Raw genomic sequence first — 27185 nt, forward strand, 5'->3', positions numbered from 1 at the left:
CAATTGCTACTCAAAACTAGCCTAATGGCATTTCGAGGGAATCCCCCATTAAAAATCGCGTTCTGGGGGATAAAATACACGTTTTTTGTCTGGGTACCCCTGGTAAATTCGTATTTCAGGAGCTAAATATGACATTGTTGGGGTCGCTTTAACCCGCGGACATCAAAAACAACCCGCGGCCACAGTACAAAAGTAGCCCAATTCTACGGGAAAACCGCGGACTTGGCAACACTGGTGTGGAGCGTTTCAAACTCCATCTCTGCATGTCGCTGTGAGTTTGGGTTTATTATAACGTTCATCTGGGAACGCAACGTGCGCCATTTCATCAGATTTGTAAAGTAAATCATTTATAAACCTATGCAAACTCCGGAAAATACATCAATATCTCAAAATGCTAACTGTTTGTCAAGATTTCAAAATAAAAATTCACACCATCAGTTTACACGTTTTGGTGTTCACATATTCATTAAATTACAGTGGCTATAGTATTTCTTTCGTAAAGAAATGGCCACATATTAAAGATTAAGTGGACATTTGAATTAAATGATGTTTAATCAATATTAAACCAGGATTAGATCACACAGTAAAGTGTAAAAATTGTCAGGCTGTTGGCACCCCGTATGTTAATGTACATTAGCTCTATTGTTTCTAATACTTTATGTATTTTAACAGTTTTGTTCAATAAAACCATATGATATCTTGCTTTTGGTACTTTATTTAAACTAATTATAATTGCCTCACTGCTATTATATATGTATTCTAGAGTAATTTTATAGGCTACTGTTCACTTACATCTATTTTTATTACCACAAAACAATTATTATAATTATAGGGCCCTATGAAATCTGTTTTATTTCCAAATTCATTTTTTCTATACTCTGGTTTAAATTCACTTGGATTAATCTAAAAGCCTGTCTAATTAATTGAGTTCTACAGTTTTATTTTTACCAAATTCTGTGTTTTCCATTACTTTTCTGGATTCCGTTTTAATGGTTCCATTAAATTTTAATAATTAAAAGCGGCTCCAATTAATTGATTTTATAAAATAATAATAATAATAATAATGTGTTATTTAAATATTTATTTGCATATGTTGATGGATTAATCGATATAAATGACCCAAAACAGTCCTGAACGAGTGAGAATTATAAATACATCTCACTGTATTTCAGTCCTGAGGTTTGATCATTCAGTGGCTCACCTGAAATTGGAGTTAAATTCAGCTGTTGCATGTTTAATGTTACCAAGCCATTACTTGTGCAAAGCTCTTCCGTTCTGAAACCTGTCTTTACCCCTGTACTCTTGCGTAGACAAACCACATTCTGATCGAAGAGCTCGCACCTCACCCAGACCCACTAAAACAGGCCAAGCAGATAGATAGGAAGATGCAAGCTTTCGCAGGGCATTCTTTGGGGGCTTGAGGGTGGGTGATCCTAACTGTGAGTAATTCCTGCCCGTAAATATCGACAATTGAATGACACCCTGCTGGGTGGGAAGTCCTGAATAAATTCTCCTCACTATGGTAACCAGAGGGGCTCGTCCCCTCAAAGAATGGAAGCTGGAAAAATAGGCTCTGAACTTCTGTACGTGGTCGTCATATTAAATATATCTGGCGCTCATTTGAATAGAGGGCCTCTGAAACAAAAGAGAGAGTTGAGAACTGGGGTTGTCCATTGTTTGAACATAATGTTAATGTCCCTTGCTGTTGTTCGGGCTGAGAGTTTGATGTATTTGCAATTGTTTTGTCGCTCTCATTTGAGAGCAGATCAAGGTCATGCTGTTTATTGAAGCTATAGTTACTCTGGCTTGATTATTTTGGGGGAGGCGGAAACCACGTGACGCAGATCCACAGTGTGTCTATGACATCCTGTTCAAAAGCCACTGACTGGAAAAAAACAACCTGCCTTTATTTAACCCACGGTGGTGAGGAGAAAGAAAAAGACAGTAATGATAACACTCCTGACTATTGTCTTTCGCTCATGATCTTTTTCTTTCCCTCACACCCCCTTTTGCACACACAAAAGGACAGATTGGTGGTCACCGCCACCCCTCCCGTGAGCGTATTGTGACGTGGTTCCTGTGTGCCGGGCTTCAGTTTACGGTGTGTTTTGGAGTATTTTTAGCCTGGCACAGGGACGCCTGTTACACAGACAGGAAAAAGGCCAGAATAGAAGGAAGTCCATTCGCCTTTTAGACAAACAATCCCTTCATCTGCATCAGTGAACTGTGGGAGAGAGAGAGAGAGAGAGAGAACGAGAATGAATATTTCTCACATTCACTGGTGCCACATGGTGTTCGCAGGTCTTCTTGCTGAATTTCACAATGTTGGGGTCCAGAGATCCAACTCATGATATTCACTGTCTCATTATTACAGAAACCGTTCACTTCGCCTTTCTCTCTGCATATATAATGTTAAAAATGTTAATTGTCAACAATTTTTAAATAAAAAAAGCATGATATTATAACTTATTGGATTTTTTCGTCTGTATACACTGCCGTTCAAAAGTTTTTGATCAGTGAAATATTTAATGTTTTTTAAAGTTGTCTTTTCTGCACATCATGGACGCGTTTATTTGATTAAAAGTACAGAAAAAGCAGTAATATTGTGAAATGGTATAATAATGGTTTTCTATTTTAATTTACTGTTAAATGTAATTTATTCTGTGATGCAAAGCTGAATTTTCAGCATCATTACTCCAGTCTTCATTGTCACAATCCTTTAAAAATCATTCTAAAATGCTTATTTATTATCAGTGTTGAAAACAGTAGTGGTGTGATACTGTTATACTTTTTTCAGGATTCTTTGATTAATAAAATGTTAGAACAGCATTTATTTAAAATAGAAATCTTTTTTAACAATATACACTAAAAAAATCTTTTATATCTTTTTTTTATTTTATATTCTTTATATTAAGTGGCCTTAACTACTATGTACTTACATCAAAAAACAAGTACAATGTACTTAATGGGTCATATTGTATTGCAAAACACTTTTGCTGCTATTGAGGTGGGATATGGGTAAGGTTAGGGAGAGGTTTGATGGTGTGGGTAGGTTTAAGGGTAGGTTAAGGTGTAAGGGATGGGTCAACAGTGTAATTATAAATGTAATTACAGAAATTAATTACAGATGTAATTACATGCAGGCATTTTTTACATCTAAGTACAATGTAAATACATGTATATACACAATAAGTGCATTGTATCAAATTATTAATTTCAATGCAAGTACATAGTAGTTAAGACCACTTAATATAAAGTGGGACCCTTTTTTAAAAAAAAAAAAAAAAAAAAAATTAATTCTTTTATTCAGCAAGGATGTGTTAAATTGATAAAAAGTAATAGTAAATTAGATAAATAGACTATAAATAGACTCATATTGTTAGAAAAAAAACTATCTTGAATAAATGCTGTTCATTTGAACTTTTTATTCATCAAAGAATCCTGAAAAAAGTATCACAGGTTTCAAAAATATATTAAGCAGCACAACTGTTTTCAAAACTGATAGTAAATCAGCATATTAGAATGATTTCTGAAGACTCATGTGACACTGAAGAATGGAGTAATGATGCTGAAAATTCAGCTTTGCATCACAGAAATGATTTACATTTTAAAACATATTTACATAGAAAACTGTTATTTTAAATTGCAATTTTTAAACATTTTTAATGTTTTTTTTTAAAGAAGTCTCTCATGCTTATCAAAGTTGTATTTATTTGATCAAAAATACAGAGAAACAGTAATACTGTGAAATATTACACAGTATTACTGTTTTTCTGTTTTTTTGATCAAATAAATGCAACTTTGATAAGCATGAGAGACTTCTTTAAAAAAAAAAAACATTAAAAACCCAGACTTTTGAACGGTAGTATATGTACGTATATGTACACATGTAGTGTTTGCCATAATTTTTTCATCTTCATTAAGATTTTCAGTGAGTAGATGCTACAGTTTTCATTTTTGGTTTCATAGTTCCTTTCAATCGAACTGTAATTCTGTATTCAGTAGCCCATCTGTCATGTGCCTCAATAGCCAAAAGCTATATATTCAGTAATGGAATTCTCTCTTTCATCCAGATTTCTGATCGTGAGGTGAAGCTGTTGCTCTCAGGCCAGATGCATCCCAGGCTTTTAGACTGAGTTATAATATTTGCACTTTTCAAATGTGTCATGAAATATCTAAGCTGGTCCAGTTTCTCATCAGGTCAAATCATCGCCTACTCTTGTTCTAAATGTCAAAATGAACAACAGACCAGTCGAGTTAAGATGTAACTTTTAAGTGGGTTAGCATCAGCATGGCTCTTTAAAAATGCATAGTGTTGGGGAAGTTTCAGCTCAGTGTGAGGACCAAGCGACAGCCACTGCTTTATGAATTATACACATCTTTTGTTGCTCTGGATAATTTCTTTGTTTTACCCTTTTCTATATGGCAATTTCACACAGACTCTAGTTCCTGCTCAGTCCCTTTGCAGTGTGTGGCAGGATGTTAGCAGCTCTGTTTCAGAAAGAAACTGAACCCGAAGTTGTCAAAAGGTTGTTAGTGTTGTTCCTTTTTCACTCGCACGGATGCTGTTCCCTTCAGTGTTGGAGAGTACCTGCCTGAAAGCAGCAATGATACTACCTTTTTCAGTAGTGTGAAAGTTTCAAAATATTGTAGTTGTAGCGTTCCTGAAGTACAGCACTGGCCTAGCAACACCAATGTCGTTGTTATATTTGCCTTCAGATTAATTATACCTTTGAATGCAATGTCACTTTGGGTAAAAACATCTTCCAAATGCAGAGATGTAACAATAAATGTCTAGATTTTCCAGTAACAATCTACTTTTAGCACTGGAGCATGATCACTGTTACACTAGAAAAATAGTGTAGAAAAATATTTTGTGAAATGGTTTTTGTTTTTGACGTACAGTTACATAAATGTGTATAAATTAGGGTATTTGAAACCCACACTGTTTTGCCAGATAAATACTGCTGTGGTTGTAAAAATAAATGACTTCATATTACATCCTTATATAGCTTCTGTTAGTGAACATTTTGTTCGTAGTGTAGCTAAAAGGCTAGTTTGACTGTTATTTAAAGGGATAGTTCACCCAAAAATGCACTTTATTTCTTGTGTGGCACCTTTTTCAAAATTGTTTGAGTTTTTTCTTTTTCCCTGTACATTAGTGAAAGTCAGTGGTAACCAAAACTGTTCAGTTAACACAGAAACACAGTTTTGTGTTACACAGAAAGTCATGCAGGTTAAGAACAACATGAAGGTGAATAAATGATGATAAAAAGTTTCATTTTTGGGGTGAACTCTCCACTTTGCATGATGAGTAGCTTGTAGTTTGCGAAGTACGTTTCAAAGTAGCTTTGTAAACATTGCTACCTTTTTCCCTTCATCTAGACAAAACCCTATCATTGATGTACTGACAGGATGATTTATGGTTGATAATTTGACTAAAAGATGTAAATCTCAAAAGTACACAGGTTGGGGCCCTGATCTGATTTAGAACTGCTGGTGGTGTTGTGTTTTGGGTTTGCTGAGTTCATCTGTAGTAAATCAGGCTTTATAGAGCGACTGTCAGAGATAATCGGCTGTTGTCTCTGTGGGCTGAAGCTTTAGATGACTGTTTGATAATGAGGTTGCGGGGAGGTAACTCATTTACTGATTGCAGGTCTCTGGCGTTGTGTGAATGGTTCGAACAAGGTGGGTTTGAGTCTTTGTGTTTGTGTTTATGTGCATGAGAGCTTTTCTGTCTGCTTGTGTGAATGTTCTTATTTGCGTGCATCCATGCGTGTTCATTTGTTTCTCAACTGTGTTAGCAGTGGAAACTCTGAGAAAGCACTGAAATGTGTGAATATTGTGACGCGGTCATCATTACACTACTGTCTATAAGAGAGACAGATCAAATTCTTATTGTAATGTTGTGGTGGTCAGGTCGCTAAATGTTTTGTAAGAACGCTCTTGTACATTTGAATTAAACTTGACAATCAGCCCAAAAAAGGTAGTTCAGAAGCTGTTCAAGATGTAATTTGTCACAATAATGAAGAGGAAATATATACCGACTAAGGAGGTCGCATGACTGTGCTTTTGATATCAGCTCTAAAACCAGTGCTCAATAGGCAGCAATCTAGATGTAAATATTTTCTTTCATTTTCATAATATACACTCTTAAAAATAAAGGTGCTTAAAATGTTCTTCACAGCGATGCCATAGAAGAACCATTTTTGGTTCCACAAAGAACCGTTTAGTCAAAGGTTCTTTAAAGAACCGTCTCTTTCTTACCTTTTTATTATCTCAAGAACCTTCTTACACCACAAAGAATCTTTCGTGAAACAGAAAGATGTTAAAGGTTCTTTATGGAACCATTTAGACAATGGCATCGTGAAGCACCTTTATTTTTGAGAGTATACTGTGGCATTCAAAAATTTGGAGAAGATAAGAAATGTTACTCAAGCAACAAATAAGCAAATTAAAATACACTGAAGCCTGATTCAGCTACATTCAGCTTTGCCATCACAGGAATAAATAAAAAGAAATCAAATTTTTTTTTTTTTTTTTTTTTGAGAAAAACATTTTAAGATTTTTGTCTATATAGTGGACTTCAGTGGTGGGCAATGGGTTGAAGGTCCAAATTGCAGTTTCAGTACAGCTTTAAAGGACTCTACACAACGCTAGCTGAGGAATAAGTGTCTTATCTAGTGAAACGATCGGTCGTTTTAAAGAAAAAAATAGAAATTTATAAACTTCTTAACCACAAATGCTTGTCTTCCTCTAACTCAACCTTACGCATTACATAATCATGCATATGCGATGTAGCCAGAAGTACCAACCCAGTGTACACAAAGCAAAGGCAAAAAGGCAAACATCTTTTACAAAAAAAGATAAAACAAGGATATCAGACAATTTTGAAGTTGGAGGAGAAAATGAGATGGAGTTTTTCTACCCTACCTTTTTGAACCCAAGTACACAGATGAAGAACCAACCACACGTGACATTTACAGCGTGATCACGCAATTTGCATCCCAGAGCTGGTGCAAGACAAGCATTTGTGTTTAAAAAAAAATATATATATATATATATATATATATATATATTTATTTATTTATTTTTTTTAATACTAATCATTTCACTAGATAACATTATTCCTCGGCTGGGATCATGTTGAAACCATTTGAAGCTGCACTGAAACTGCAATTTGGACCTTTAGTCCATTGACCACCATTGAAGTCCACGATATGGAGAAAAATCCTGGAATGTTTCTTCAAAAACCTCAATTTCTTTGTGACCAAAGAAAGAAAGACATGAATATCTTGGATGACATGGGGGTGAGTAAATTATATGGAAATTCTCATTTTTTAAGTGAATCACATTTAAAAACATAAAAACTCTTACTGATTTTGTAGATTGCATTTTCTCTACACAAAACTGGTGACACAAAGCAGCATTAAATATATAGATTTAGCGTTATACTAAAGGTGCATTTCAAAGCAGAAATGCCAAGTTCTGTCATGAAACTCTAGATGGCGCAGGCTGATGGGTCGTTAAAGGAGAAGTCCAAATCTAAAACAAAGATTCATATGTAATGTTGAAATGTGGCTTCAAATGATCTCAAATGCAGTTGTAAACGATCCCAGCCGAGAAAGAAGGGTCTTATCTAGCGAAACGATCGGTTATTTTAATAAAAATAATACAATGTATATACTTTTTAATGTCAAACGCTCGTCTTTTCTTGCTCTGCCTGGACTGTTTTTGTTCCAGTTCATGACAGTTAGGGTATGTCGAAAAACTCCCATCTTATGTTCTCCCTCAACTTCAAAATCGTCCTACATCACTGTTTTACCTTTTTTGTTAAGCGTGTTTGATCTTCTTTGCATGTTCACTTTGCAAAGACTGGGTCAGTACTTCTGCAGCGATGTAGATTTTGAAATGATTTTTGAAGTTGAGGGAGAAAATAATATAGAGTTTTTCAACATACCCTAACTGTCTTGAGTCAGAATACACAGAGTTCAGGGAGAGAAAGGCAAGACAAGCATTTGAGATTAAAAAGTATTTAAATTGTATTATTTTTATGAAAATAACCGATTGCTTGCACTAAATAAGACCCTTCTTCCTCGGCTGGGATCATTTACAACCGCATTTGGGATCGTTTGAAGCTGCATTTAAACTGCCTTTTGAAAATTCAAAATCGGGGCACCATACCAGTCCATTATATGAAGAAAAAAAATGCAGAAATGTTTTCCTCAAAAAACATAATTTCTTTACAACTGAAGAAAGAAAGACATGAACATCTTGGATGACAAGGGGGTGAGTACATTATATGTGAATCTTTGTTTTGAAAGTGGACTTCTCCTTTAATGCAAACTGATGACATTCACAGCGTCAAACTATTTAGCACAAGCTGATTGGTTCCAATTAGCTGGCTGCTTTACATTTAAATGGCTGGTTAGCATGCACTAGAAAATTTTGCAACACACCTTCAGATATCCTCTGAAACCCTCCACCTCCCCAGCTCCACCTGTATAGATCTGGTATGGGATATTATATATGCTGCAGCCATACAACATATTGACTAATGCACATGTAAGAAAATTTGGAATGACTTTTTGGAACTTTCTCTCTATGATTTCTTGCTATTTTTCTCCTGTACTATAAAAATAAATGGTAAAAGTGATAAAAAAAAAAAAACAGGAAAAATTGAAGAGAAAAATAACTGCAGGTGAAATAGCCCAGTCTTAAGTCATACAGAAATGCTGATATGTTTGACTTCTGTGACCTCTCTTGAGGGTCAGCAGGAGGAGTCTGGGTTTTGAACAGCTGCTGTCCAGTTCACTGAGAACCCAATGACTTCATTTCACTACGCGCACACAGATGTAGAGGGCAGCTGTTTCTCTCTCGCTGCCAGAGACACAGACATCTGCCTCATCTGCTTTTCACCCAGACATTCTGTCCTGCTTGTCCTGCCTTATTTCACATCGTGTTTATTATTTTTCTCGCTTGAAGTTCTGTTGTCTGTAGTGTAGTGCCAATAAGAAATATCCAACTTGTCCCGGTGCTGTAATATGAAAGTACTACGCCTGTATCTTTTTTGTTTTCTTGGTCTCTTTTTCACTTTATTATTATTCATTTTGTCTCTTCTAGCTCAATTCTCACATGTCATCTTCACTCTCTCTTTCTCATTATCTCTTTCTCACTCCATCTCTCCCATTTGTATTCATCTTGTCCCCTGTTCGTGTTCTGAGCCCTTCTGTCATTCTGATTGGCTGTGATGATCTGTCATATGGCCGTCTGATGTGCGTTGGTGTTTACAAACAGGCGTGGAGGACAGTGGGATAGTGTCAGTCAGCTGATCGCAGTCTGTTCTGCTAGAGAGGAGTTCTCCTTTCCTCAAACCGCAGCAGCTTTTGGAAGTTACACTTGACCCTTCAGATGTACACCGCAGAACTTACTGTGAAGATTTAGGGTAAGTGAATGAGAGAAATGTGAGTCTTTGGCTCTTGCGTGAGATTTATGAAAAGCATCTCTCTGTCTGTACTCACTTTTTGTGCTATTGACATCATTATATTCATCACATTCAAGTTCTGAGTCCTTGCGCTTTCTCAATGAGTAATTCTCTCGCTCTCTGTTTTGCTCTGATTTTCGAGAGCTTCTTCAGTGCCTATGCATTTATGGGAATATTAAATGGTATTTGGATCTTGTCTGAGGCAGTTTATTCCAGTTTTGTGCTATTAAAAGTAGCACTCCAGCTGTTCTAACCTCAGATTTAAAGACAGAATTAAATAGCTTGATGAGCGCATTATTCTTTTCTATGCTGATGTGCTTCCTTTTGAAATTAGAAGTTTGGGTGAGGCGTATAGGGTGCTAGTATGCTTTAGTTCAGTCATGGTGATTGGGGGGCGGGGCATTCACATTCTAGAGAGTATTTGATAGGATAAAAACCTTTGTAGTGCAGGATGAGTCATCCATATTTTCTGCACCATTTTCTAATAAAGAGATAGATTGTGCATTTTAAATGCATATATTTGTGATTTTTAGAAGTGTACTAGTATATATACTACCCCTAAAAGGTGCATTTGATAAAAAAAAAAACACAAAAAAAACTAAATTATATCTGTGATGGCAAAGCTGAAATTTCATCAACCATTACTCCAGTCCTGGCAAAATCATTCTAATATGCTGATTTAGTGCTTAAGAAACATTTCATCTTCTTAATATCTTCTTATTTACTGTTAAAAGCAGATGTGCTGCTTAATATTTTTGTGGAAACAATGATACTCTTTAACAGTTAGGGCTGGGTTTTGACATATTTCAATTCTGAATCATAAGCTTTCGACTTGATTCAAATTCTGATTTGATTCAATTCATGTGACGTTACGTGACATTGTTTACAAGCTGTTGACATCTTTCCGCTTTTGAGCGATTACACGAGACAGGATAGGATTTCGGTAAGTTTTACTCTTTCTTTTAAGATACCTTCGGACTTTCGTTCATGCTTATTTTGAACTTATTTTGATATCTCTCTTGAACTGAGGCGCTTTAGCAATCTGTAACTCCACATTAAACAGTGCCAAAATGGCATTTATTGTTTGGATACTGTAATAAAATGGACAGAATTTTAAATCTGAGACTTTGTTTCATATCAAAAGTAACACAGCACAAAGCTTATCGCAAATTATTGGATGGGAGGTGCCTATAATGTTACGTTCATTAACTGAAAACAGGCTAGACCAGGGTTGCCAGTTTTTCATAGCAAAACCCGGCCAATTGCTACTCAAAACTAGTTCAAAACTAGCCCAATTGCATTTCGAAGGGGTCCCTAGTAAAAATCACGCTGCGGGGCTTAAAACAAACATTTTTTGGTGGGATTCCCCTGGTAAAATTAGCACTCCATGGGCTAAATCTCATGTTATCGAGGTTGCTTCAACCCACAGACATGAAAAACAACCCGCAGCAATAGTGTTAAAGTAGCCCAGTTCTGCTGGAAAAACGGGGACTTGGCAACACAGAGCCTGACTAACTGATTCTTGAGATTTATGAACCAATATTGTTTCATAAAAATGAGAATCGATTAAAATCTACAAATCAGTATTTTTTAGCTAGTCCTGTTAACAATATAAATATCTTTACTGCCACTTTTGTTCAATTTAATGTCTCCTTGCTGAATAAACGTATTAGTTACTCTCTCATCACTTTTGGACGGTAGTGCATATAGACAAAAGACATTTATTTTGTATATGCCTTCACTATGCTGTCAAAACTGAACAAGACTGGTTTGTTTAACGTTGTTAGAAAGAAAAAAAAATCAACATTTCCAAGGTCAAAATCTATTTTAAAAGCATTTCACAGAAATATAAGAAATAATTCAGTAGGGAGAAAATCTTTTAAAATATTGAGTCAGTTTTGCAACTACAAAAGGGTATGAGAAAGATTTAGCATGCATGTTCTCACAGGAACACAGTGATGCAGTGTTATTTCTTAATTTATGAAATTTAGGAACTGTGGCATATATAGGAACTAAATATTGCTGACATAGTTTACACTACTAACTATTATTACATTGCATTTTAGATCATGCAGGATTGTATAGAGCTTGAGTCATAAATATCTAATATATTTGGCTTCATGGGATGGTTGTGTAACCGATGTCCCTCCGTGTGCTGGTCTGGATGAAGCGAGTCAGGACAGGTTCCAGCCGTCAGCACTCAAACTCACAGATGAGAGGGGTGAAAATTAGACTGAGATATTTATAACCACAGCGCTGGTCCCTTCATCTCTGAGGTCAGGGATCTGTTTTGGGTGCAGGTGTACTTTAAAATGCACTTCATGTGGATGAGGATAGAAATGTATGATGTTTTTGCAGTTATTTTGCCGTCCCGCGTAGATTCCATCATCTAAAGTCATATGCTGTTCCCTTCACCCCCTCACTTACTGGGGTCATTTATGACATCATGAGAGGGCGTCTCCAAGACGACGGCAATGAATTCTGAACAGGGTTATTGACAGTAGCACAGGTACCTCATTCGCCCTTGCATCTCACACATGACTTGTTTTACTTCAAAGATCAGGATGCCGACTGAAGGTCCCACAAGATTTATCTGAGTCTTCTCACATCGCAAGCAGCTGCTTAACCTCTGTGTACATATGTTGTTGTTGTTATGGCTAGAGTTGATTTCCAGTGTTTGTATTTTGAGGGATAATTTGTTGTTGATCCTTCAGATTGCACCTTTTCTGATCTTCACTGCAATAAAAATAAACCCTAATCTAAAATTAATCTATTAGTTATTTTTGCACAGGAACACACTTACCCTGCCCGTTTTGATTACATAGATAAAGGATTCAGGAAAAAACACACGTCATCCGGAAGACTGACGTACACATCACAGCACAAGACAGAAATAAAACAACACAAGAGCAGGAAGATTTAGTGGCAGTGTGAAGGGCCAGTTATCCTTTACGTGTGGACACGCACACGTTCGTAAGCGTTAATGAGTTTGGACGCTATTATGTAAGCTCTAATCAGGTAGCGTACGTCCAGCTCAGTGGGCCAGAATGATGTCATGCCATCTGTGTGAAATCGTGATGTGTGATGTAGTGTCATGCAAACAGAGCTCCCGCAAGAGAGATGAAATATTGATAGCTGCCATAGGGAGTTCAAAGAAGAATAAAGCAGTCAAACAATTCAACCTTAACGCAGGTCTGTCTGCTGATGTGGTTTGGAGAGAAGGGTTAGGGTGAATGGAAAGAAGTACAGAAAGCATTTTATGGGCACCATAAAGTGGACACCATGTTCTTATGAAATCTATTAAATATGTTATACAAACTGTTTGAAATTAACCTAGCAAGCCAAATGTCTGTATCATTAAGTCGTATAGACTCAGCAATTAATAATTTAGGCATAATCTGTTGAATTGATATGCAAATGATTTTTGGTAAAACCTTATTGTCATTAACCAAAAATGTCCTAATTTTTATTACTAAATACTATTATATTAAACTATTTTTATGCCCAACCTTGTAAATGCAAAAAGCACAAAAAAACATCATTTTGGGAACACATTGGGAAGAAAATAATTTATTCGTTTTCATATTTTAAACCCATTTTTATATTTTTTATTTATTTAATTACACTGCATTCATTAGGTTTGAGTATTCAACGTATTTCAAACACATAATCCAAACTCAAAACATTTATTAGATGTAAATTAGAATGTATAATTTTAAAATTGTAAGCAAAAACAGAATGGTCTGACCTATGCTTGTGAAATTATGCTTCTATAAACGTTTCTGCACAAAAATCATCAGATTGGCTGAATGAGAATGCAGATTCACTCTCTGCCAGCAGGTGGCGCTTATGGAACAACAGCATTTTTTTTTTTTAATGACTGCATTTATTTAATTTCACCGCATTTGTCAGGTTTGAGTAATCAAAGCATTTCAAACACATTAGATACAGATTGTATAATTTCAAAAAATGAAGCAAAAACAGAGTGCTCTGACCTAAGCTTTGTAAAATGTTACATAAAACATAACTGCACAAAACAAAAACAGCAAATGGACTGAATGAGAATGCAAATTTACACGCTTATGGAACAGCAGTGATTTTTTTTTTATGACTGCATTTTTTTATTTATTTAATTTCACCGCATTCATCAGGCTTGGGTATTCAACACGTTTCAAAGACACAATCCAAACACATATGCTACATGTAGCATGAGCAGTTTTTGATGTGAATTAGACTGTATAATTTCAAAATTTGAAGCAAAAAAAGAATGTTCTGACCTATGCTTTGTGAAATTATGCTACCATAAACACATCTCCACAAAAAAACATCAGATGGGCTGAATGAGAATGCAAATTCACTCTCTGCCAGCAGGTGGTGCTTATGGAACAGCAGCATTTTTTTTTTAATAACTGCGTTTATTTAATTTCACTGCATTTGTCAGGTTTGAGTAATCAAAGCATTTCAAACACATTAGATACAGATTGTATAATTTCAAAATCTGAAGCAAAAACAGAATGGTCTGACCTAAGCTTTGTAAAATGTTACATAAAACATAACTGCACAAAACAAAAACAGCAAATGGACTGAATGAGAATGCAAATTTACACACTTATGGAACAGCAGTGATTTTTTTTTTATGACTGCATTTTTTTATTTATTTAATTTCACCGCATTCATCAGGCTTGGGTATTCAACACATTTCAAAGACACAATCCAAACACATATGCTACATGTAGCATGAGCAGTTTTTGATGTGAATTAGACTGTATAATTTCAAAATTTGAAGCAAAAAAAGAATGGTCTGACCTATGCTTTGTGAAATTATGCTACCATAAACGTATCTCCACAAAAAAACATCAGATGGGCTGAATGAGAATGCAAATTCACTCTCTGCCAGCAGGTGGTGCTTATGGAACAGCAGCATTTTTTTTTTTTTAATAACTGCGTTTATTTAATTTCACTGCATTTGTCAGGTTTGAGTAATCAAAGCATTTCAAACACATTAGATACAGATTGTGTAATTTCAAAATCTGAAGCAAAAACAGAATGGTCTGACCTAAGCTTTGTAAAATGTTACATAAAACATAACTGCACCAAACAAAAACAGCAAATGGACTGAATGAGAATGCAAATTCACATGCTTATGGAACAGCAGTGATTTTTTTTTTTTTTTTATGACTGCATTTTTTTTATTTGATTTCACCGCATTCATCAGGCTTGGGTATTAAACACGTTTCAAAGACACAATCCAAACACACATGCTACATGTAGCATGAGCAGTTTTGGATGTGAATTAGACTGTATAATTTCAAAATTTAAAGCCAAAAGAGAATGGTCTGACCTAAGCTTTGTGAAATTATGTTACATAAAACGTATCTGCACAAAACAAAAACAGCAGATGGGCTGAATGAGAATGCAAATTCACCCTCTGCCAGCAGGTGGCGCTTATGGAACAGCAGCGATACAGTGTTTCCTTGGTTACTGTTGTAAACAAAGCAGAAGCTGCGTTTTTAAACATTACATTAATGTGCTTTAAATGGAGGTAAGATGAGAAGAAAATACCATCTAAACTTTTCTAAAGACAGTCAGTTCCCTTCAGAGATTCATGTAAACCCCCATCCCCAGTTCAGTATTTAGGATTTTCCTTAAATATTTCGCACATGGTAAAGTGAGTTTGCTCTGCCTGCTACAGTATTTTCTCCTCTGTGTTCGTCTTCAGCGTCTCTGGCTTCTGTTAACTGCCATTTACAGTTGGTTTATTTGCCCACTTAAAGAATTAGTTGTGTATTATTAATAGTTCTCTAACCATTTCCTCTTAATTCAAGACTTTGTCTACACTGCTTAGCCACTTGTACTGGATGCCTTTTTTTTTTTTTAATTCATACCGCATGTGGTATGACCCGTTTTAACCTGTATTTCGTCCAGCACGATATGGAAAGTTTATCAGTAGCTTTAAACTCAAACTAGCTAGCTCTTACTAAGTGATAGCTTAATTTAGACAAAGTTCTGGCATAGATTTTTTTTAAACCATGGTTTAACCTCACATAAAATGAATGGAAAATGAAACTGCTAATTTAGTTTGACCACCTGAGGTTGATGATCTTCTGAAGATTAAGCACTTCCTTTCACTGACCATTTGCTGAAAAAGATTTTAGACTAAAAGAGTTTCAGGGCCTATTTTTTACTGTATTCATTGAAAGTGTGAAAAAGACGAAGATCGCCTGACAAACTATAGCAAGAGGTGATTACTGAACAGCATCAGTTCATTCACTATAAAGCCCCATCAGTTCATTCACTATAAAGCCCCTTGGTGCAAGCATGTGAAAGGCTTCATAAAATATTTCTGTAACCTTTTTTTAATAATTGACAGTGTTTTGTTTGTTTCTGCAGTGAGGCACAGAGTCAACCATTGTTTTGCTGAGCACACTGAGCACATTTAAAGAAGAAGAGAACTGGAAGAGAGGAGAAAAGAAAAGAGAGAGGGTGGCCTGCCTAATGGCAGAGAGCTGGATGTCCCAGTGAGGTCAGGTCGGACGGGAGGTCATGGGGTCGTCTACGCTAGGGAAAGCTGCTTCTCTGGAGCTACTGCTGGAAGCCTGCATTCATGCGTTTGGTGAGTAAACACTCACATACTCAAACAATTATTTTGTCTGCTATCCATGTTTTATAGGTTTCTAACAGATTCACACACCTCATCTCAGACTTCTCAGTTGCTGTTTGTTCAAATTCATTGATTGACCATGATAATCACAATAACTGACCACTGATATTGGTCAGGGTTGATGCCATAATGGATTGCTGTGATTGTGAATGATTAATGACTCCTGTTAAGCTTAATCATAGTTGCTAATAACTATAAATCATCAAAATAATATCAATATTTATTACTGCTCTTATTGATCATTATAATTACTGATCCATGTTTTTGATTGTTTACACATATCCTGCATTAAGTCTTTATATTCAGTTTTTTTTATATATATATATGCATCATACTGTCTCTCATATCATATCTGTGTTTTTGAACTGCTAGTCATAATTCTGCAATGGACTAAAATATAATCCTTTATTATATCCTTTATTCCTTTACTACTTTTTCGTATAATATTATTTTTACGTCATGTTTACATTATGGTTATATAATATCTATTCTTTTATAATGTTTCTCTTTTTTTCTGTGACTGTCTTTCTCTGTTATAGATGATGAAGGAGAGCTGCATGAAAATCAGTTCCCCAGAACCCTTCTGCTGATGCACCGCTGGTATGTGTCCTCCACCGAGCTCGCTGGGAAACTTCTCATTATATATCCTGTGGCGGTCGGGTATGAGCGAATGTGTGGTTTCTGTGTGATGTTTCAGTAGGTATCTGTTTATAGAGTGCGCAGTGTTATATCTCAGTAAATACCAAGTGGCATCTCCAAGAAATTCATGCTAGTCTGAGCTTTTCTCAGAATTCAGTTATCGTTTCTTAGTCATTTATGCAATTGTTTTAAACCTAACAAACTTCTTTTTGTGAAAAGTTTTAATTGAAAGTGTACTTCTGCTAATTCTCTTGTAAAATAAATGCCACATGAAATAATATGTTGTGCAATGCAGTGCCATTCATTCATTACATACTGCATGTGCATATACAACCATTCATTCTCCAGCATGTTCAGTGCTCCTTGACTCTCTATCACGTATCGTGACTGTCGGGGAGATGACTGCCAGCGGACACGACTGAAGATCTGCTATTTAATGAGGTAAATAAAAACAGCTTCCGTTTAACAAGATAAACAACCCATTTATTTCCCCATGAGTTTCCTCTTCTGAATGATTTAAGGTGTTTATTTGCATTGCTAGGCAACAACAGAGCATGTCGTGAGGAGGCTATTATATAGTGTTTTCGTTTTTTTATTCCCCTTCTGTTCTTCCACTTTTTCTCCGGGGGCTGCGTGACTGTCGCCTGCGCTCAGAATGAGAAGCGATGATGTCACAAGGACATGCATCGCTCCATCAGATCGACGTTTGTCCACAGTGGACATTTTGTGTTTTAGTGCACAGCAAAGAATGATTCAGCAATTCATCCATCTATTATTCACACAGCACATCTCCTCAGGCAACCTTTCCTTTCTTCTATATTCACATCTGCCTGCCAGTTTTCAGATCTATCACTTCTCCAAAACCACAGGCTTTTGTTCAGGGTTTCAGGATATGTTTTGAGAATAAATCAAAAAATTGATCTGGAAATCAAAATCTAAAGGTTGGAACATACTATATGACTGTTAAAATCTGAACAGATTTTAAAACAATAGACATCATACACTAAATGACTGAGGGTCATGTCAAACTACCAGCTACCAAACTTTAAAATTGTTCTGATCACAACAAACTCAGGCAGAAACGTGCACCTTGTTGCTAGGAAACGTGTGACAAATTCAAACAATATGTGTTCTAAAATCATCTGAAAATGTCAAACTTGTTTGACATCCTCCGACTGGATGGAACCATAGTCTGAAGCTAAAAATCTGAGTCTGTGGCCATCATACACTGTGCAGTTTTCTATGAAATCTGTCAACTTGAATCTGCAGACTGTCTCCAGACAATAAATTGGGGAAAAGGTTGTGTAGTGGATTCCAGCCTTGTTCCAGTCAGTAATTAATGACAGAATTTTCATTTCTGGGTGAACTAACCCTTTAAGATTTGGCAATAATGTAGCATAACAAGAAATTTATAAGCAGTATCTTGTAGGTTAGACATTTTTGACTGGGAACACCACAAGTGATGAAAAAGGTATATTAACAGTGTTTTATAATTAAAGAAAAAAACAGACAATGAAATGTAAAATGAATAAGGATATCTAAGATTTTTCTGCCCTATTTCTAGATCACTAGTCTGTTAAATTTGACCATGACCATGCAAAGTCTTGTAAAGACATTTAGGTTAGTGTAACTTGTCAGTTATCAGTGTAAACTGCGGTGAAGATGTATGTCTGATGACCTTTTGACCCCTACTCTTATTGGTCTCGCTAATATGCACAGTTACACAATGCTGCATGATGTCACTCTGACTCACACTGGGCACACATTCCAGCTGATGGTTATGTCTCGAAAAAACAGAAAAGCAAGAAAAGAATGTGTTTTTGTGTCTCAGTGCCCTCAGTGAGTCCAGCAGTCAAAAACATCTACATAATTAATGATAAACGGCATGCATCTGACATAAATACACTTCATCCGTTCCTTTCTCCAGGGACTTGGTGAGAGTCACCAAAACAAAAACAACACAAAATGAAAGAGGTCAGTGTTTTGTAGAACTGCATCCTGTTGGAGGGAAAAGTAACCTTGCTTGATTTAAAATGTAGCCTTGATATTTACTGGTTATATCCCATCTGGATAGATTTGTTGCTGTGTTTCAGGAGGTCCGCAGGAAATCAACTCTGGATGTCTGATAGAACTACTCTAACAAAACAAGTATTATAGTAATACATGTCAGGTTTTTTTAATGTTTACAAAAGAGGTTTGTTATGCTTCCCAGGGATTTATTTGATCACTGCAGTAAAAACAGTGTAAACTATAATATTGTGAAATATTATTACAAATTATTACAGGTTTTCTATTTGAATATATTTTAAAATGTAACTGACTTTTGTGATAGTGAAGCTGAGTTTTCAGCAGCCATTACTTCAGTCTTATGTGTCACATGATCCTGCAGAAATCATTCTTATATGCTGATTTAGTGCACAAGAAACATTTTATTTTAAGAAGGTTACACAATTAGACAATTTTGGCCTGTTTTGCCAAAATATTGTAGTCAACTGGATGCACAGCCTTTAACATTAACAACAAATGAAAAAAGTCATAACTATTGTTATTAGAAGTCATAGTTATATGCATTTATTTGTTGTTTTTTTCCTTGTTGTCTGTAATGCAAAATAGACCTGCAAATCATTTCTGGTTATAAAATACCAGTTAAAAACCACAGCTTTAAAGTACCAAGAAATTCTAAACAATGTGTTGCTGCGTATAAATATGGTAATTCTTGATTAAAAGTATTATCTTGCACCATCACTCCAGCATGTTGCCGCCATAATTTTTGTAAGATGAGTTTAATTAGCATAAACAGAAAACCAACAAAGCAGACATGCAGAGTTGTGAGCTGTTTATATATTTCGCGTTTGTGGTCTAGAAAAACTCTGCTTCAAGGTTACAGTTCCCCACAAGTAAGTACGGTGATGATGTGTTTGAATTTTTTCTCAAGGCTTGTTACCTGACAACAAACAGCATTAAACATGGCAGCTGAAGCAGTACTGAGAGGAAGATGATATTTACAGTTTGACTGGGTGTCAGTCTGCAGTTATAACATTTAGTTTTCCGTCATTTTGTTGAAAAGTAAAGGGCAACAATATCAGCTGGGTTTGTGTTTAACCACAGCAATACAATTTCAATGTAATTTACAGTTTTCAAACCAATGTGCATTGTGTGTTTGTGTGTAGGTACTGGATAGCTGAATTCCCTGCAGAGTTTGATCTGGATCTAGGTTTGATCCGTCTTACTGAAGAATTTCGAGATGCAGCTGCTCAGCTGGGTGGTGACGAGCACATTAAACTACTTGACATTTCTACAATGTGAGTGTTGTTACAACACACAAACACTTGCACAGGTCTGATGGTTATGCATCTGCTCACAGCATGCTGATCATTGACTGTGTCATTACTATTGACCTATTTGGCTTTAATCAGAGCATCGTTTTGATTGAAATGAAAATACTTTGTTGTAAATTCAAATGTTGCCCTTTATGGCATAACTTGACACTAATGAGCATGTTTTAATCACTGATTCAGATTATGTGGAATGATTGCATAGAGCATTACGCACCTGTCGCTTAGGCTTTGTCACTAATTAACACTGAGTGGCATCTTAAATTTCACATTATAATTCATGAAATCATTTCATAATTATGAAATTATGGCAGATGTCTTGTCATATTTAGTTAATGAGTCTGCGTGTGAGACAACAGTGTGACACTGTGTAGAGGAAGAAACAATTTGAATACACTGTGTAGTGTGAACATAAAGCAGTGAATACGTTTGTCTCTTCAGACCCTCATATGACTGGATGCGTAAACTGACTCAGCGAAAGAAGCAGGTGAAGAAGGGTAAAGCGTCACTCCTGTTTGATCATCTGGAACCCATTGAGTTGGCCGAACACCTCACCTTCTTAGAGTACAAGTCCATCAGGAGGATATCGGTTAGTGTGCACAGCAGAAATGGAAAAATAAAGTGTTTCCTTCATCTGGGAAGGCCGGCAGCTGTAGAGGACTTACGTCAGTGAAGATAATGCGTGTGTGTGTGTGTGTGTGTTTGTTTTTGTGATATAGAAAGAAAAAAAAGACTATGCATATGAGAACACACTTTGGTTTACTTATCAGCTCTGCTGATTTTTTCCATTGACCTGCATTGTTATTCTTAGGAGCTAACACTCAAGTATTTGTTTTAGTTAACAAACATCCTTCCTTTATCCACTCCTTCCTTCTAAATCAGTACTAAACTTTGGAAAAATAAGCTCTGGAAAGCCATGACTTTTAAAGGATGAGTTCACCCAAAAATGAAAATTTGAAGAAAATGTACTCACCCTCAGTAGTAATAGTTTGCACTCTCATTCTAAAGGATCTATTGGTGAGCAAATTATGTAATGCTAAATTTCTCCAAATCTGTTCCAATGAAGAAATAAACTGTATCTTGGATGGCCTGAGGGAGTGTAAATGTCCAGCAAATTTTCGTTTTTGGGTGAAATTACATTGTGTATGCGAGTCTTATATCCACTGTGAACTGGACTTTTTAGAAGCTACATATAAGAGAGTTTAGGGCAAACTAATTTACCACAACAAATCAGTCTGCTTATTTACAGTACCCATTTGAATGAACCAATTTACTTCCCACGCTACATTCAGACTGGCTGTTTACACACTAAAAAATGCTGGGTTGTTTCAACCCAACGTTGGCTTAGATATGGACTAACCGAACTGCAGGGTTTAAAATTTAATTGAAAAATTTAACCCAACAGTTGGGTTAGTCCATATCATAACATTGAGTTAAAACAACCATTTTTAGAGTGTAATTTAGCATGTTTATTCACAGTGGTTTGTTACTGAAAAGTTGTGTTACTTTGAAAACAGTTGACCTACTGTTTGAACTACTTAGGTCAGGGGTGTCAAACTCCAGTCCTGGAGGGCCACAGCCCTGCAGAGTTTAGATGCAACCCTAATGGAACACACCTGATCCAGCTAATCAAGTGCTTCAGGCTTAATTGAAAACTGCATGGTATGTGTGTTGGAGCAGGGTTGGAACAAAACACTGCAGGACTGTGGCCCTCCAGGAACTGACTTTGACACCCTTGACTTAGGTTCTCTCTAGAACTAGTATGAATGTGTATCTGTTTCTGTTCTCAGTTCACAGATTACCAGAGTTATGTGATTCATGGCTGTCTAGTAGATAACCCCACATTAGAGCGCTCCATCGCTCTGTTTAACGGGATCTCGCAGTGGGTTCAACTGATGGTCCTCAGTAAACTCACCCCTCAGCACAGAGCAGAGGTCATCAATAAATACATCCATGTTGCACAGGTAAGAACATGCTTATATCTTCAGCTTGCCTAAAAGAAATATTCAGGAATAAGAATATTCCTAAAAAATTAAAGAGATAGGTCCTTCAAAAAATTCAAATTCTGTCATTAATTACTTACCCTCATGTCATTCCAAACACGTAAGCCCTTTGTTCATCTTCGAAACACAAATTAAGATATTTTTGATGAAATCCAAGAGCTTTCTGACCCTTTCCTGGTTGAACCACTGATGTCACGTAGACTATTTTTTCAAGTCCTTTCTGGCCTTTGAACGTGGTAATAACATTGCTGTCTATGCAGCAATGTCAGACAGCTCTCAGATTTAATCAAAAATGTCTTAATTTATGTTCCAAAGATGAACGAAGGTCTGAAGCGTTTGGAATGACATGGGGGTGAGTAATTAATGACAGAATTTTCAATTTTGGGTAAGCTATCCCTTTAATATATTGTTTTATAATACAGGGGTAAGAAATTAAAAATAAAAGTAAAATTAAAGTAAAAAAACAGGAAATGCAGCTTTAAGGTAATGAAGCCCATGAAATGATTGAATTACTCATTATGAAAGACTGGTAAATGTATGGTAAAAGGCCAGTATTCTGACAAATAAACGTGCATTCTGGGTAACACACACACTGTCTAACTGTACCGTTGATTACGCAAATGTGAGACCCTTCACCCAGCAAACCAGTTTCTGTCCGTGCATTCTGAAAGCAGCTAGATGACATTTCCAGGCCCTTTGATATGTAAATGTCTGCCAGCGAAAGAGTGCGAGGGAGCCGCCTGCCTGCTCTCACGCCGCCGGGGGTGTATGAAACGCCTCTATTGTGAAGAGCACCCAGGCATCCCTTCAGTACAAAGCCTGTGCTTTTAGTATCTGTTTTAAGGCCTGCTGGGCATGATCCGTGTCAGCTAATAGATGTTAAGTGTCGAGCTGTCGAGTCGCTGGAGCTCCAGTAATAAAGGAGAGCTCTGCTTTTATGAGATCAGCCAGCACTTGTGCAATTATGCTGCAAATGAAAAGCCCTAGATTATATGTGAACTAATGGATCGAATCTATCTATATTACTATCTATCTGTCTATCTATCTATCTATCTATCTATCTATCTATCTATCTATCTATCTGTCTATCTATCTTGCCATCCTACATCTGTCGAATTATCAGATATGCCATCTATTTATTTGACAGCCTATATGTCTCTTCTGTCTCTTTCAGAAACTGCTCCACCTAAAGAACTTTAACACGCTGATGGCTGTGGTCGGGGGTCTGAGTCACAGCTCTATTTCCCGCTTGAAGGAAACTCATTCTCACCTCAGCCCAGAGGTCACAAAGGTGCAACAGTCACTACAAAAACAGCTGTTTAGTTTTCTCCAAGAATTATTGAGAAACTATTCACTCACTCCCTTGTCCGTAAAGCCAAGCTGTCACTGGAGGCCAGCTCCCAGTTCTAAAGGAGTTCATGGGATGTTACATCTTGGAAACATTTTATAAGACATAATCATACAGTGGCCTTAGAAAAGTATTTTTAAAAAATGGCTTAGAAAAGCGTAGTTTGTTGTACGAAAAGGGTTCGCACATTACAAATGTTAGTTGGTTTGACATTTTGTCGTATAATGCAAATTAATACATTTTATGTTCAATTTAAGTGTCTAAATACAATTTCAGGCCCCTGTGTATGTTAAATGCACTAAAAAAAAGAAAAAAAACTAAGCAAGTGGTCAGACGTGTGATATCCAGAGCGTGTAACAGAAAGAGGTGATTAATTTCAGTAACTGTCATTTTCTATACTATTGACAGATCTGGAATGAAATGACAGAGCTGGTTTCGTCAAAAGGCAATTACTGTGCTTACCGCAAAGCCTTCAGTGAAAGCGAAGGGTTTAAGATCCCAATCCTAGGTGTTCATCTGAAGGATCTGATCGCCGTGCACGTGGTCTTCCCGGATTGGGTGGAGGATGGGAAAGTGAACATCGTGAAGATGCAGCAGCTGTATCTCACCTTTAATGAGCTGGTGTCTCTGCAGAGCGCCGTGGCTCAGGTGGAGCCCAACATGGACCTGATCTATCTGCTCACTGTGAGTTCTGCTCACACGTCTGTGCTTGTAAATCTCCAGCACTGAATCACAGTGGTTTTAATTTATTAATTAAAATGATTGGCTTTAATTTTGTTTTATGTCTGTTTGTGTAAAGCTGTCCTTGGATTTGTACTACACAGAGGATGAAATTTATGAGCTGTCCCTTCTAAGAGAACCGCGTAACCCCAAATCTCAGGTAAGATGACAGTACGGTCCATGTGTGTTCCGATCAATCACTAGCATTCAAAAATCTTTTTTTTTTTAAATAAAATTACTACTTTTATTTATTTATTTATTTATTTATTTGTTTGTGACTCAGGACCAACAAACCAGTCATAAGGGTACATTTAAAAAAAAATTAAATTTATACATAATCTGAAAGCTGAATAAATAAGCCTTCAACTGATATATGGTTAAGATAGGACAGTATTTGGTCGAGATACAACTATTTGAAAATCTGGACTCCTGAGAAAATCACTTTTAAAGTCGTCAAAATTAAGTTGTTAGCCGTGCATATTTCTAATCAAATTTTGATATACTGTATTTACGGTTGGAAATTTACAAAATATCTTCATGGAACATGAGCTTTACTTAATATCCTAATGATTTTTGGCATAAAAAAAATATTTTGACCCGTACAATGTATTTTTGGCTATTGCTACAAATATACCTGTGCTACTTAAGACTGGTCCAGTTTGTGGTCCAGGGTCACATTTATTTATATGCTTTTATTGCATAGATGCATTAAATTGAGTAGAAGTGACAGTAAAGACAGTGTCACAAAAAAATGTTTAAAAAAATAAATGCTGTTCTTTTTTTAAACCCTGAAATATTTAAAAAAAAAAAAAACTTTATACTTTAATTATATAATAAATTAATTATATAAAACTTTAATTATATAATAAATTAAAATAATAAATAATAATAAAAAAATCTATTTAAATTTTTCGTTAGCGATTTAGAATGAATTCTGAAGTATCATGTGACACTAAAGACTAGAGTAATGGGTGCTGGAAATTCAGCACTGCCATCAGAATAAATGACGTTTTAAAAAGTATTAAAATATAAAATAAAAAGTCTATTTAAAAAATAATATTACAGTTTTAGTGTGTTTTTGATCAAATAAATGCAGCTTTGATGAACATTAAAATCTTTTAAAAAGAAAGAAATGTAAATCCTACCTTCCCAAAACCAATGAACTGCGGTGTTATGACTCATAGCTAGTTATTTAATGTTTTGGTCATTTAGTTGAAAATTTTCCTAAAATTATCCTTATACTGCATAATTCTCTCGATCTTATACTGTAATCCATTTGATATTGTGTTCACAACTGTAGCTGTAATACGGTTTCTTCCTCTTTCCTAAGAAAATTTAGCTGGAAAGGGTTTCTTTTGTAAACAAAAAAAATTAGTGCAGAACAGAACTGATTTCATAACATCCATATTTTTTTTCTGCAGCCCACGTCACCCACAACACCCAACAAACCTCTGGCTCCGCTGGACTGGGCCTCTGGGGTCACCACCAAACCAGATCCCTCGTTGGTCAACAAACACATCAGGAAAGTCGTGGATGTAAGATTCAACATCAACACTCAAAGACGTTTATGATATTGAAAACATTGTAGTTCATGTTTTACACACTGTAAAATGATTTTTATATGTTGTCAAATGTATAAATGCCAGCAATTGTTTTCCAGTTCTGTAAAACCAGAATATAAGGGACTGATTATGTCAAGCCTATTTCAGTGACTCCAAACATCCTGAATGGTTTAATCAGATGAATTTGATTATATGGTAGATTATATCAGTGCACACTTTTATGCCACATACAGAGAACAGTCCAGTCATTTAACAAATGCATGTTTGGCTTTTGCTTCACTGAACTTGTGTAATCCTGTTTTTCATTGCATGTGAAGTCTGTCTTTCGTAACTACGACCACGACCATGACGGATACATATCTCAGGAAGACTTTGAGAGTATCGCTGCAAATTTCCCTTTCCTTGATTCCTTCTGCGTGCTTGATAAAGACCAGTAAGTAGGAAACACACACACAAAATGTGTGATTCTTGTAAAAGGCCCCTTGTGCCAAACTGCTAATAGCGTTTCTTGGCGAGAGCAGCTCAATGATCCTTTATAAGCCTGGGCAGAGATTCAGAAGTGCTCGATAATATTGGAAGGGACACATTTTCGGTACATTATCTCATTTATGACAGGGTTAATTTAGTGTGTCTGGAAATTCCTCAAAGGGTTCTTCTCAACCGTGCTAAACTTGTTTTATCGTTGTAAGTGGAGCAGAGCATGGCGTGCCAACTAAACAACACCGTTATGTAATATTTAAACAACAATAATACATTTTTAAACAGCACTGACGTGCAGTGTTTTATGAGTTTCGGGAAAATACAGCATATTTTTAAGCTTGATGCTTTCTGTACCACTGGATGAACACGTAAAAGTTTATTTATATATTTATTTTTAAAGATTAGAGGAAATGCATCATGTGTAATGCAACATTAGTGACTTCAGGCTGTGCAGCTGCTCAGTGTGGGTTACCTGCTGCACTGTTAAAAGGCTGAAGGTCATAACTCCCGGTGAAGGATGCACAGCATCAGACACGCACACACTCACAATTTCCCCAGGCGTCCTCTGTGGTTCATCTTAGCAGTTCATTGCTCAAACCACATTACTGGCGTGTGACTGCATGCATTTATCCTGAGCTCTTGCACTCACACGAACGGTTCTATTCAGATATCGTACCTGTTCAGAAACAGGAAGCAAAGAAATAATGCTTTATGAGCTGGAGGACATTATGATGATCTCTCTGTTTTTGTGCAGGGATGGATTGATCAGTAAGGATGAGATGATGGCGTATTTCCTGCGTGCCAACCCGCTGCTGCAGTGTAAGATGGGGCCTGGATTTATTCACAACTTCCAGGAGATGACTTACCTGAAGCCAACGTTCTGTGAACACTGCGCCGGATTTGTAAGAACTGATTTTATTTGGTTCATAAAGAACTACTACATTGACTTCTTT

At 36.3% G+C, this 27185-nt stretch overlaps 1 protein-coding gene across 3 annotated transcripts in view; it reads left to right on the forward strand.

The window, feature by feature from the left end:
- Window positions 1–27185, forward strand: part of rasgrp3 (RAS guanyl releasing protein 3 (calcium and DAG-regulated)) — a 44682-nt gene that overhangs the window by 5286 nt on the left and 12211 nt on the right. For 2 of the 3 annotated variants that reach the window (XM_051132671.1, XM_051132670.1), the window contains 12 exons: window positions 15875–16097; window positions 16685–16787; window positions 17163–17225; window positions 19955–20086; window positions 20561–20708; window positions 21910–22083; window positions 23297–23413; window positions 23879–24154; window positions 24270–24350; window positions 25612–25725; window positions 26070–26185; window positions 26987–27134. In XM_051132671.1, coding sequence (XP_050988628.1) covers window positions 16028–16097; window positions 16685–16787; window positions 17163–17225; window positions 19955–20086; window positions 20561–20708; window positions 21910–22083; window positions 23297–23413; window positions 23879–24154; window positions 24270–24350; window positions 25612–25725; window positions 26070–26185; window positions 26987–27134 — 1542 coding nt within the window. In that variant the 5' untranslated portion in view covers window positions 15875–16027. Of the gene's footprint in view, window positions 1–9297; window positions 9446–15874; window positions 16098–16684; window positions 16788–17162; window positions 17226–19954; window positions 20087–20560; window positions 20709–21909; window positions 22084–23296; window positions 23414–23878; window positions 24155–24269; window positions 24351–25611; window positions 25726–26069; window positions 26186–26986; window positions 27135–27185 lie in introns of all 3 variants that reach the window. The other variant, XM_051132672.1, reaches the window with a different exon arrangement.

Source organism: Labeo rohita, chromosome 17, assembly GCF_022985175.1.
Source record: "Labeo rohita strain BAU-BD-2019 chromosome 17, IGBB_LRoh.1.0, whole genome shotgun sequence".
In the NCBI taxonomy this organism is placed as follows: domain Eukaryota; kingdom Metazoa; phylum Chordata; class Actinopteri; order Cypriniformes; family Cyprinidae; genus Labeo; species Labeo rohita.